At 36.5% G+C, this 14,094-nt stretch overlaps 2 protein-coding genes across 2 annotated transcripts in view; one reads left to right on the plus strand and one right to left on the minus strand.

The window, feature by feature from the left end:
* Positions 1-1,205: 1,205 nt before the first annotated feature.
* On the minus strand, positions 1,206-2,255 carry LOC109026433 (uncharacterized). The gene has a single exon (XM_019024942.3). The coding sequence runs from the start codon at positions 2,253-2,255 to the stop codon at positions 1,764-1,766; it is 492 nt and encodes a 163-aa protein (XP_018880487.1). The 3' UTR covers positions 1,206-1,763.
* Positions 2,256-2,475: 220 nt separating this feature from the next.
* GALNTL6 (polypeptide N-acetylgalactosaminyltransferase like 6) overlaps positions 2,476-14,094 on the plus strand; it is a 1,233,993-nt gene continuing 1,222,374 nt past the window's right edge. The window contains exons 1-2 of the mRNA XM_004040637.5: positions 2,476-3,056; positions 3,478-3,784. Of these exons, the coding sequence (XP_004040685.2) occupies positions 3,647-3,784 (138 nt within the window). The 5' untranslated portion in view covers positions 2,476-3,056; positions 3,478-3,646. The remainder of the gene's footprint in view (positions 3,057-3,477; positions 3,785-14,094) is intronic.

The raw sequence follows: 14,094 nt of genomic DNA on the forward strand, positions 1-14,094 counted from the left end.
CTGAATATTGCTGTTTTCTTTCCAATGTGTCCCTATAGTTATTCGTACATTATTAGCAGCATGGGACTCTGATAATCTGAGGTTGCCAGTTGAATCCTAACAGAATGGAAGTGCAAATAGGGCATAGAATGGGTGACTTTCTATGTAAGTCAAAATGTAGAAGACCATGTCCATGTGTATTCTATATATAATATACACAAATATTATACATATAATATATATTATATATAATATATATGATATACACATATAAATACAATATCCACACACATTTATATTGGCATTTAATCTGGATTATCTGAGCAAAAAAATTAACTGTCGTCTGGAGTTTTTTTGTTTGTAAACTCAACCTAAAATACCAATTTTAGCTAGACACATTGTCATATGTTGGTAATTTACATGAGGAATTGTGAAAGAATACCAGACTGAAGGGAAAAGAGAAATTATGCTCTGAATCAAAAATAAATAAATAAATTATACAGAAAAGGAGAAAAAGCTAAAGTTATGGTCTGGAACTATGCTATAAAACAGAAGTAAACATAGTAATTTTCTCCTTTCAGTTTCTACCATGTATTCTGCATGTACTTGATTGGGGAAGTAATAGTAATTAACGATTTTCTCTGAATGGGTGCTGTATGCAAGACCATTTGCTAGTTTAACAACAATGAAGCATGTTTCAACTCAACACGCTGGATTCAACAAATAGAATGCTAGTATGTCCATTCCTGATCCAAGACTATTTTTTAAGGTATTAAAAAACAGGTATTGTTTAAAATGTGAGAGATTTTACTTTTTTAATTCCAAGTGCACTTTTGAGTTATTTTACTTTGAAAATTAATAACTGTATCAGTACTTAAAAATATATCCGATATAATTAAAGGATTCTCCAAATTTATTTCCTTGAGCACCTGACAATATTCCCAGGAAAACTCTCCCTGCTACGTTGCTTCCCAGAATTCACATTTCTGTGTTTCAAAACTGCACTTCCTTAGAGAGAAAAAGGTTAGAAAATAACGCAGACTACAAAAGGCATAGTGTATGTGTGGGGGTGGGGGTGAGGAATTAAGTCCCTTGCACTCCAGATTAAGTTGCATTTACATAAAATCTAAAGGTAGTTGCTCTTTATATAAAGGACACATTCAACAACATTTATTAAATATATTTTTAGACTATTTTAAAATTCAAGTGATTCACAAAAACAAATATTACAGCATAGCGCTTTATTCATGCAATCATACAGTCGATCTGTATTCTTCAAGTACATTTTGAATTTATAATGAGAGCAGTTTAAGGCATAACTCTTCCCACTCAAATCTAGGTCTTTCTCAAGTGAGACACTAGAGAGAGAGTAGACAGGGAGGAAGAGATAGGGCGAGAAGAAAAGGAGGGAGGGACAGAGATGAGGACGAGAAAGAAGAAAAAAGGGAAAGAGAAAATACCGTCTGAAGTCCACAGGCTTATCTATCCCAAGCATGTCTACCCCACGCATGTGGGCATCATATCCAGGTTGTAACAAAGAGGTGACCATGGCGTTTCTTTTTGGCTCCAGACAGGCGGATTCAGCCTGCATTGCATGCATGTCTGTCACCTCATCTAAGTCCCCATTCCTTCCGGAGTTGTGAGCTCCAGATCCAAGAGTGCCCAGTGCACGGTGCTGGGCACGCTGTCCCTTGGCGAGGCTGCCACAGGTTCCTGAGTGTGCGGTCAGGGGCGTTGGTGCATTGATACGTTAGGCGGAGGGAGGAGTACCATCTGCCAGAGTCTTATCTCGAGTCCCACGTTTTCTGGCCATCGCGGAGGAGTGTGCGAGGACAGGTAGCCCTCGCAGTGACAAGGCGCGCGGAGTGCGGTCGTGCAAGGCGGGGGAGGAGCGGGGTGGCCCTGCCAAATCTTAACCGGGGCCCCGGGTGTTTGCAGACCCAAATAAAGCCGCCTTGGGTCTCCACGGTGTCCTCCAGAAGCTGCTGCCTGAGAACTCTGAGCCTCAGCTCTGTCTTGCTTCGGGATCCTCTTCCTCCTCCTTCCCCACCCCCTACCCGGCCTGAACGGCGGAACGCGCGGCCCGGGGGATCTCCTCTCCCTGGGACCGGCCCTGTCCCGGGTCGCCTCCACCTCCCGCAGCCGCCGCGCCCCGGCTCGCCGCGCTCCCGCCGGCACCATGGAGGAATTCCTGGGACAACCGCCTGCAGCTGGCGACTTTTCCCCAGGAATCTCTGGCCTGGCGCCCTTTGGGTGAGATGACAGGGTGCTGGCATCCCTGTCGGTCCCAGATTACCCGGAAAAGCCCTGGCAGGGAAAGAGAGGACCCGCGCAGGCTGGGAGCTTCCACTCCTCCTCCAGCGTCACGCTCGCCCTCCGCCGCTGCCTAGCGTCCGGGTCTGTTTATATAGCGTCTGGAGGCCGGGCGGCATTGCCCACCCCCGCCAGGCGGCCCGCCCTCCCCTCCTGGGCTCCGGGCTTCCGCACGTGGCAGACACCAGCGACGTCTCCGGTGAAGGCAGGCGCCGGGGAGTGGGGCGCGGGCGACCGTGTGCAGCCGCGGCGCATCTCCGCCTTCCGCTCCTCCTCGCAGCGCCCTCGTCCGCTTCCAAGCCCAGCACAGACTTCGGTTTCTCCGCCTCCATCCCCTTTACGAGAAGAGGAGATTAAAAAATATTGCCCTTTAGGTGCTCGTGATGGTCCTGTGGGTTCGTTCAGTTGCCAGAAAAGAATGGTAACATGAACAGCGGAGCGTGAGAGCGTCACCGGGGGAAGGGACGAGATTGATGGGCAGAGCGCTCACTTCTCAGAGGATCGCATTCCGAGGACCGCGCGAGGAAGGGACGTCGCGGCGCCACCACTTCCTGGCTGGACTCCGCTGACATCTGTAGCCTCCTTTCCACCAGGTTCCCGGGGCTCCCAGCCGCTGCCTGCAGAAGAGCGTGTAGACAGCGCGCGAGGGTCCGGGAGTTCGTGGACCTCCATCCGAACCGGAGTTCTGCCCGGATCCCGAGTCCCTGGATCCCGGTGGAGCCCGCCGGCAAGCTGGCTCCGGAGGGAGTTGAACTTGAGTTCAGGTGGGTTATCCCAAGGGGAGCACAGGAAAAGATGTTCAGGGAAGACGAAGAAGGTGACGCTGTTCCAATGTCAAAAGCGGACACTTTTCTTCCTGACACTTGAAGGGGTTGAGCCAGTTCCTCTCAGTTCTGTCTCCTAACCCGCTCCACCCCGACCCAGCCCTCCCACACTAAGGGGGTGGGGGGCGAACAACAACAACAGCAACAAAAACTCCCAGTTACCTAAGTATCTAGCAGGCTGTTGACTTTTTTATATCTTACCTTTAGTCAATGAAACGACCATATTTACTCTATTGCTTTATATTAATGGAGGTCAATGGGCTTAATGATTTCCTTAGTCAAGTCATTTATTTCTAAGCCAATAGATAATGCCTTCGTCATAGTTTTCTGGGGGGAAAGTAACTGTGCGTTTGTTCTGCAGATGGCCAACTCCCTCTGAATCCTGCAGATTGGTGCTGAGCACGCAACAAAAGTTTGTAGCTTCTCAGTTTCTGGTGCTTCGCAGGGGAGAGGAAAGGAATTTGACATTGAACACAAGAAGCAGTCAGGGAGCCATCTCCTTTAACTTTTCTTCTCTGTTACCATTTGCAATGAAGAGGAAACAGAAGAGATTTCTGCAGATGACTTTGTTGTTCACGGTGGCTTTAATTTTCCTGCCTAACGTTGGTCTCTGGTCTCTGTACAAGGATAAGCACCTGGTGAAGTCAGCGGAGCCCGGGGAGCAGCAGGTAAGTGCCACCCAGAGAAAGATCACAGAAGGATTGGTAAGGCAGTGATCCTCGCGCGGGGACTCGAGAAAGCCGGTGTGGGATCGCCTTGGGTTTTCCCCCAAGTCTTGACAGAGCTGATTATTACAAGACTCTAGAGACTTTGGGGTTTAAGCAAGTAGATGTTTTAAGATTGCAGCCAGTAACATCGTGACATGTACAACTAGTGAAGGATAAGACAGGTCAAGAAGAAGAGAAGATAATCTTTCACCATTGGTCTTAGGTTGATTTTGACTTGAGGTGGATGAAAGGTAACTGTTCAGCTATGGAGGTGGGAGTGGGTTTGGTGCAAGTTTAACGACAAGGATAGGTTTTTGCTTTCCATTAGGCATGCATGTCTATGTTCAGGTGAACTGGGCCAACTAAATCATTAAGATTGTGAAGTGGTTCTTTAAAAATCAAGCTATGGTTTTCAGTATTTTGGTTGTAAATTTTGCTTAGCAACAGCTTTTTACCCTGTCAAAACTTAAAGTCTCTCTTTCGTCTCCCCTGTTGCTAAGGTGCTGCCATGGGGCACACAGGCAGAGTTATTAAGGACGTTCATTCCGTTTCACAGTCGCTTGATAACAGTATGTTGCTAACAGCTTGCTGTCATATTGGAAACACCCATACTAAAGATATGTAGTATAATATGTTTTCTTTCTACTTAATATGTAACTCATTAGTATGTATATATCTCATGACTTAACATGGACCAAAATAACTGTGTTCCCTGGTGAACAATAATGCAAAATAGACTTCCCAAAATGTTGATGAAAATCAATGTTGTCGAATTCCTTGTTTGTTAATAAATAAAATAGCTTCCGTAATTAAACGTTTAACAACAGAATGCAGTCTTCTTCGTGATATTGATAAACCACTTTTTCAGTTAGTCCTGTGCATCACCTTGGAATATTAATATTCTTAATTTCAAGGGTCATCACCCATGAACACTCTGTACCTTCCACACACAGAAAATGTTGAAGTAGTCCATTCCTGGAAAACAGCAATATATAGTAATGGCCATTAAATATTTGCTCTTATACTTAATGAAGTTTAATTTTCTTTTTGCACAGTGGTTAGTTGTGAAATATAAAGATGTAATCTGCTTTTTCATTATGACAAGAAATCATTACCAGTCTCTAAACTTTAAAGAGAATGAGTTGTCCATGGATTTTTAGTGGATTGTTATTTCGAGGAAAAATGTTGACATATTTTCATTTAGTTGTTAATATTTATTATCCTTTCTAATAGGAATTCAACTTTGGTTTGAAGTATATTCTGTTTTGTCATTCCAGTGAAAAAAAGAAGATGGACACTTTGGATGTGAAACTTTTTTTGTTCTTATTTACATCATTCAACCCTTGATGTAAAACAGGATTTTAATAACTTTAGTAGTCAGTATGCTATTATGTAAAATCTCCACTCCATGTTGGTAAAACAGGAAAGGCAAAATTATTTTTTCTTAAAATTTGCTAATTCAATTAACAATAACCATCTGAAGTATTAGCTGGTATAGCTAACATAAAGCACTAATTAATTTTATTAATGAGATTCTTACAACTTTCACATTGGCTGTATTAATTTTGACCCTTAATGAGAAAATTGTTTGTCTAATAGCAGAAAAAAAAAACTGTGACAGTTTAACTCTCTGATCTGTCATTATAATAATTAAGACTGTTTCCTTATTTCTGGTTCTTCTGTAGTGCAAATGATACTTAATTTCAGGTAATAAAGTAATGGGTATAAAAGACATGGGGTGGCAAGAGAATTTTCGTATACTGTAGAATAAATAACTGAGATTGATGGATATTGTATGACATTCCAGTTTAATAACTCTATGTAAAGGCTTTGAAACCAAGTGGGGAAGAAAATAAGCCCCAAAATGAATGTCAGTCATCTACTTTAATATTACCTAAATAATGGTTTTAAAACTAATACTTTTTATAGATTAAAAAATAAAATTTAAAAGGTAGAAATTAATTGATTACTTAATGAAAGATATAATTCACTGTAAAATAGAAACAGTTCATTTTCATTGGTTTTATTCTATTATTTATTATAATTAGAAGGAAAATTAGGTTATGTTGTCCTCAATAAGCAAGTTTTGGGTAAGTAAGAGTTAAGTCATTAATATTGATATTGGAACAAATAAAAAGCAACTTTTAAAACATGCTTAATATTGTGATGTAATATTTGGCTAATGTATGTATATATTGCAATGTTAGCAAGGTGGCTAAACACATAGGTTTTAAATTGAAGCATAATTTGGCTCCTGGGTAATATGTTATTTCAATTTAGCAATTAATTTTTAAAGGACATTTTCATGGTTAATTGCTAAATGTTCTCCAGAACCCATTTATTACTATATTTCTCCCCAAGTTGCAAAATATTGAGGATGAAGATAATGTGCAGATCGAAGCACTGACAGCAATAAGTACTGAGGCTAGTCAAACAAGTCACGTGCCCAAATGAATGAACTATTTTTACAGTACTTATGTGTAAAACAGCCAGGGGTTCTAGTTCTGAGTATCATGTGGTAGTGGTCATAAGAGCTGAAAAACTTGCACTGTTTCAAATAGTTTAATTATTAGAAAAGGTTACAGGGAAATAATTTAATTTATGGAAATTCAAAATTATGGAATGGCTAATTCTTTTAAAATATACATTATTTATATTTTAGCAGATGATATCACTAATAATTTTTCTATCTAGTATTGAGTACAAATTGTACTAATTCTGCAATCTGAAGTAAATAAAATAAAGGGAAGTGAAACAGGAAACACTGATGGGAACCATATGGATTAATTTTCACAATGTTTAGTATTTAACACTTTTTTTCTCTAATCTACTGTCTGATTACACATTAATTGTTTGTATTTTCTAGACCTTCATTTAAAAATAATATTTAAGATAATTTTCTAATATTTTAAAATTTTCTGCATTTATATTGCAGAAAATGAAACAAGGACGTAAAAATTACCAAGTTATTTATTTCAAAGTTTTTCTTTTTCCTTTACTCTCAGAAAACCAAAGAGGATCGATATAACAGTTTTAATAACACGATACAATTAAAAGTTTTTTATGGTTTGGGGTCTGCAAAATTGAAATAAAGTCACTGAAATAAATATGAAGTTTTTGAGATTTTAAGATTTTATAAAAATTATATTTTTAAATTTTTATTTAGATGTTACATTATTATAATTGTGATGTGTTATTTTCAATTGACTTAATTTCGTCTTTTTTTGTTATTGGGATGATATAAGTATCTCCTTTATGTCATTTAGAAATATATATGTATATTAAAAGAATCTACTGATAATATATTTAGCTGAGAATGATTGCTATATAATCATTGTAAAGTAATTCTTAGCTTCATTTTTCTGTTTAAACATTTGAAATGCTCCTCTTCTCTTGTTTCAGCTGTATTTGTATTAAATACCACTTACATATTTAGGTCATAAGCTGTGAATTAGGATGATACATAGAATAATGCTATATTTTAGAACAAAACTACTATATCCAGTCTTATTGTATTTCTCTTTTCTTAATCACTTATTCAAGAATATGTGAAAAAAATCTAGCACCAAATACTTTCTTGTCCTAAATACATTTTTAAAAACCCCAAATTCCAAAAAAAGTAACTGTAATAGTAGTTTAGCAAGTAACTTGGAAATAATATTAATTACAGAAATAATTCAAGAATATTTAGAATATGAAGAGGATCTTGCAATTTTTTAAATAAAAATGAGGGCCAAAATCTTAGAATTTTAAAACAGACTTTCTCAGAACTGTTCAGAATGATTTTAGAAGCTTATATTGTCCTAGATTTTCTACCACATTAAAAAAAAAAAAAAGCCTAGGTCCTCTATGTCTCTTTGAAATTGTGGAACCCTATTATTTATTTGAATTTCAGAATTTCTATTTTTAAAGTAGGGCTCTTCATGTGTGTCACATAACAAGATGAATAAAGTCCTGAGAGCTCACACCTTATATATGGAAAATATTGTGGGGTAATGCATTGTTTCTGTCTTGTAAACTGTGCTTGACAGATACGTGACTTTACCTCCATTAAAAAAAAAATTCTGAAAAGGATACCTTAGCATCTTTGTCTAATTCATCTAATGGTAATCAGCCCTACACTGCAGGGGAGCCTTCTTTTTGAACAACAATATTTTTTCCAGTGGCTTTTAAAACTTGTTTTATAACATGAAAATATGAAAATATCAGATAATTGGTACCCAGTCTATGCAAACTGTCTTAGGCATTTTTTTTAACATGCTGATCACTAAAGCTGTAAAATGTATGTCTGTGTTCCTTTTTTAGCAAATACCTTAGAATTTGGAAGAGCTAAGGACAGGAGGAAAAATTTACACCTACACTCAGGATGGCACATTATCAATACACTGGATATGAAAGGACACATTAGTTTGAGCCACAGTGTTCTTAATTAGCTAAGATGTAGATTTTCAATTAGGGTTTTAAAGGACCTTTTCTGGAATTTATGGAAAATCCATTCAGAATCACTACAGGGTGGCACCACACGGAACACTGTAACAAGTATCTTAATTATTTGCTGTGACCTGGTAGATCACTACATGATTAGTTCATCACACTGCCCCATGGGAGACAGAGTGTGAAACACAGTCTTCTGTTCACAATCTGGTCAAAAAAATAAATAAATAAATAATTTTTCCCCTCTATTCGTTTCTGAGTTGGACAAGCTGTGCTGAATCAATTAGTTTCCTATAAGTTTTCCCTATAAAAGGAGCCAAATCAAGTTGGAATATATAGGAAAAGGGTGAGAAAGGTTGAGTGGTTTAAGTGGTGTAGAAGAAAGGATTGAATTTTTTTGTTTGTTTGTCAGGAGTAGCCATGACAACCCTTAGAAAGTTTGCAGCCATGTCTCTCCTTGCAACATTTTTATACAAATGAAAGACAGCTGAGGGACATCAACAATAACATTACAGGCAGAGATAAAACTTAAAATCATGAGAAGGCATCAGAAGATGTAAGTGGAATATAGAATCAGACTTAGATATGTTTCGTGCATCATGCGTTCCCATTGCTCCCTTGATTGGCTTGCTTATGGGGAAGAGTTTTAGCTCTGGAAACTTCAGATCTTTAAAACCATCTAAGGAGACCATATTTTGCTCATATTTGCATGTGTTTACAAAATTACTGTTATTAAACAAAGGTGCAAGTGTGCAAAGAAATGGAAGGTTATGAAGATGACAGTAAAGACACACTGTCCTAAACTTGCTCTCATCACCTCACTGTACAGCGAACGATTTCTAAATTATCTCAAAATGTAATTGTAATGCTTGAATGGACGACAAAAAACAACCAATAAAAAACCTGTGTGCTATGGAAATATGTATTTAGACACATAAAATATATCTATATAGGGTTCATTTAAAGGTTGTAAAGAAGGACAAGCATTCACAAAACTTCAAGGCATCATGACCTCTAACTTTCTTCACTAATGTGTTGATGTCTGTCACTGCTTAACAAGCAAAGTGGCATCAGAAAGAGGGTGAAAAAATAAAGGTATATTTAGGGTTAATGATGAATTCAAGGTAAAGCACATCAATGTTTCCACCAAGGTTTTTGCTTCCAGTGTGGTAGGGCAAAAAGATGTGAACTGAATTATTGGTACTCTCAAATTAAATGTATTCATTTTATTAATTCATTTAGCAACAGACATACACAGGTACATATACCCATATACATAGTTTCACTTATAAAGAAAAATTAAATCCACCCAACTGTTTTGTTTTCTGCAATATTTTTAACTTCTGTGACTTTTTGTTTTTTCCATTGCTTTGAATCCACAATACATAGGTAGGAGAATTTGAAGCAGCATTGAAATGAAGTATTCTAGAAAAGTATGCAGAAAGATAAAGAAAATGCATCCATCTCTAGAAGTGCTTACATCTACTTAGCAAGTGTGAAACTCACAATGAGGATTTAGCCTGTTAGTATGGCACAGATTATAAATAGGAGAGTCACTGTTATAATGTAATATAATTAACACAATTGTGCTTGTTATAGAGCATGATAGTAGCTACCACCTGTCTTAAGGACTGGTGGTTTCTCAATAAGGGCTAAGAAGGCCAATTTTGAATTATTTCAAGTATTCAAATATTCATGGACTATGATTTCAATACTTGAAATCTAGAAATCCAGAGAAAATTATAATAATTTTGAATTTTTTCATTATATTAAAAATGACCAAATTGTTAGGTATGCCACATAAGTTTTAGTGAGGTGGCCTTTCCTTTTCCCTCATATATTTGTTTATTTTTCCCCAAGACAAGGTCTTACTCTGCCACCCCAGCTAGAGTGCAGTGGTGCAACTGTAACTCGCTGCAGCCTCAGTCTCCTGGGCTCAAGCAGTCCTCCTGCCTCAGCCTTCCAAGTAGCTGGAACTACAGGCAGGCGCCATGATACCTGGATAACTTTTTAAAAAAAATTTTTTGTAGCAACAAGGTCTCACTATGTTACCCAGGCTGGTCTCAACTCCTAGTGTCAAGAGATCCCCCCACTTCAGCCTCCCGAAGTGCTGGGATTGCAAGCATGAGCCCCCTCTCCCAGCCTTTTGCCCTTATTTCTGACATGTCTCCCCAGCTGGAAAATCCAATTGAGCTTAACTTAAGGAGAAATATCAGAATTTCTGTAGTATTGGGTCTTGTTCTTTTTTAGGTCAGAGTGTAGTCTCTAGAATCAAATTATTTAGGCTTAGAAATTCTGGCTTAGTACGTTGTGACATTTAAGAACTTATGGCTCTTCCCTGGATCAGTTTTCTTAATTAGTAAAATGCAGGTGATAATACCTTTTTTGTAGTGTTATAATGAGGATTAAACGCTTAGCATCTTTAACAGCATATAACAAGGCTTAACGGATATATATATATATATATAGTTATTACACACAAGTGTTTATAAGCAATCATTGCCTTTACCGAGGTAATTAGTGTTTGTTTAATAAATATTTACAGATGGCTTCTCTTTTAGAGGCATTGTCAAGACAGCACAGCAGAGCAACGTCACTGGTGTGTTGAATCTAGTAGGGAGGACTGTTGAATAAGCCAATAGAGTCTTAGAAACTAAAAGGGCATTTTTCTTAACATTTTGGATTTCATACTTAAGGATAAGTTGATAATTTTAATTTTTTTATTGTTTATTACAAAAATTACTAAAATTAGTTCTTGATGTATTGTATTGAAAACTATCCAAAAGTTGAAGCTTTTAATAAAAAAAAGAAAAAAGAGAGGCAATATTTCTTTGTAGTGACTACTGTCATTTCCTATAAAAATAAAGTCCATGAGTCAATATAAGCATTTTTTTTTCTTCTTACTAATTACAGGCAAGAAACTGAGAACTACTTTTGTTGTTGCTGTTTAAATCTTGGCCATGAGTTTGGCTGGATTATTCGAGGAGAAAAAAAGTTAAAAAGTAGAATAAAAACTCTCAAAATCATTCAGCTACTTTATGGAGTTAGCATTTTTTTCAGTAGAATTAGGGGACAGATAAAACATATTGCATTGTGCCCGTTCTTCTTATAAAAATTACACAGGATTGGCATTAAGCAAAGGGGAGTTCAGATACTTCAAGTTCGTATGTGGGCCTCATCCCTTACAGAAGTATGTAACTGTGGGCATGCTACTTAATATCTTTAAACCTCAGTTCCACACATGGAAACACAAAAATTACCTCATAATAGGGTAGCTAGGAGAAATAATTGGATTGTATGTTTAAATTGCTTGGTACATGGTAAATAATGAGGGAAGCTTTACAAATAGCAATCTATACTTTCTTGACTTTTTAGAACATCCATTGAAGGTAGTAAATAACCTTAAATATTGTGCACACCTAAAAAATATATAATAAAATACATAAAATCTACCACTCTCAATTTTTCTTTTATTGTTGATACCATATTTTTGGATATGCAATATGTGCACCATACTGGGATAGACCCAGAGGGAAATAAGCAATTAAACCATAAACCTGTTTTCAATTAAGTTCTAATCTATTAGTTAAAAAAGGCATATATGCACTTTAATATAAGGCTGGATTACATGGATTTACAATAAATACATGCTCAAATTATTTAGAGTTTAGAAGAGGTAAAAAATATGTAAGTTACTGTGTGATGATTGTATGTGGTCCCACTCTAAGTCATCTGTATCTTTAGGATTTAATCGTCCACCAAATTCATTGACAGGTTCTTCTATATAACTGAATTCACAAGTAAGGAAGGCACAAAGACAGAATTTGGGTCCATGAGCTCTGGATTTATAGAAAAAGAAACTAATTGGCAATGTTAACAGCCACACTGTTTAAGGGTTTCAAAATGTCATTAGGCTTGATAATTTGTTCCTGGTATTCTCTTGATTATAGTTACACACAACTGTAGAAATTTAAACAAAATTATACTAGATTAAATGGTAAGACTAAATATTTAACTAAAATATCTTATATTTTTAAGATGGATAATGGATACTGGTGAGGTCAGCATTGATGTAAATGGCTGGATGTGGGACCCTGGTTGGTAAGATACAAGTCAGGAGAAGGCTGATGCCCTGAGAGATTGAGGGGACAGTCCCAAGGAGGATGGAGGTAGTCAAGTGAAATAAAGCAAAGAGAGAAGCAGCAATGGTTATTATCCAAAAGGTAAATTTAGAGTCTGTGCTTTTAATAGTTTGAATGTTTCTCCTGGCAGAGATGTCTGAGATTTTTTTCCCATGCAAATATCTTACTACTTTAGAGAGGTAATTAAAAATTTCTGAAATAGTCTATAAACTGTGAATATATATGTATATATATATATACACACACACACATATATATATTATAGATGTCTTAGCTAGAAAGATGATAGATGGGTAATCAGATATTTATTATAGTTTATATAATCTTATGAAAAAGATTGACGACTATAATACTGAAAGGAGATGTCAGGAAACCATACAGCCACCTTGTCAATAAGTAAGCAAGCTACCTGTCAACATAAATGCTGATGATGACCAGATACAGAGTGAAGGAAACAAACAAATAAACAAGCAAGAGTGTACTTAAGCGTAGTATAGTAAGTGGGGATAGATGGGTGGGTGGTGGTACTTATTGCAACTAATATCCAGTTGCCAAAAAATATTAAGATAATATATTCATAATAAAATGATAAAGTGATTATAATAAAACAACAATAAAAGTAAAAATAAAAGTCCACATATTAATAAACTTTAAGGTCACATTTATTGAGCTTCTAACATTTCTCTGACACTGTATTAAACTGCTCTTAAGTCCTCAACACAAATCCATTTTATATATATATATATATATAATATTACTATCTTATATTACAAATGCAAAGAGATTAAAAAAACTTGTCGAGGTAGTACAGGGATTTTTCTGTCAATATCAACTATTGAGATTATATGAAGTTCACCATATATTACAACTGCATCGGAAATATCCTAGGTCATTGCAACAAAAGAAAAGATATAATAATTTAACTATGAAAGTCAATATGCACAGTGGTGAAGGGCATGGACACTAGCTCCAGACTCCCTGGTGTTAGTTCCAGTTCCGTTATTTAACTACTCAAAGACCTTGGACAAATTACTTATCTTCCCTGTGTCTTAGATTTCTCATTTCTAAAAAGAGTATAAAAAGAGTGTCTAATGGATTTAGATGGTGTAAGACTTTAATAAGCTAATCTGCATAAAATGCTTAGAAAACTGGATTGTACATGATAAGCAATTTAAAATGTTATCTATTATTACTTGTTAGAATTCTAGAAAATTAAGATTGGAAAAAGAGAAAAAGCATGTTCCTATTATTACTTGTTAGAATTCTAGAAAGTTAAGATTGGAAAAAGAGAAAAAACATGTTCCCACACACTTTCTTTCATGAACCATCATGAATATGTTTCCCTTTTTGGATACATTTTTGCATTTTTATTTTTATTTTTTGTTTCTAGATCCATCAATGCCTCTTGATATTTTTGCATTTTAAAGCAGTTTTTAAAAGTGTTTGAATCATGTTTAACTTCATCTTTAACTTTTTAAATTCTTGAGTAGCCCATACAGAAAATAATATGGCACTTGTTTCAAAAGTTTTTGTAACTTGAACCAAGGTCTCATGTGGTCCCACCTGTCAGAAGCAAATTAGATTTCAACAGAGAATGTAGCTCTTCCCAGAATATGCAATGAACAACGAATGCTATTTTGATGACCTTTCCCCTCATATTTTTAGTTCTGTTCTTACTACATGGTGTTAATTTCT

This window comes from Gorilla gorilla, chromosome 3 (assembly GCF_029281585.2).
Source record: "Gorilla gorilla gorilla isolate KB3781 chromosome 3, NHGRI_mGorGor1-v2.1_pri, whole genome shotgun sequence".
Lineage (NCBI taxonomy): Eukaryota > Metazoa > Chordata > Mammalia > Primates > Hominidae > Gorilla > Gorilla gorilla.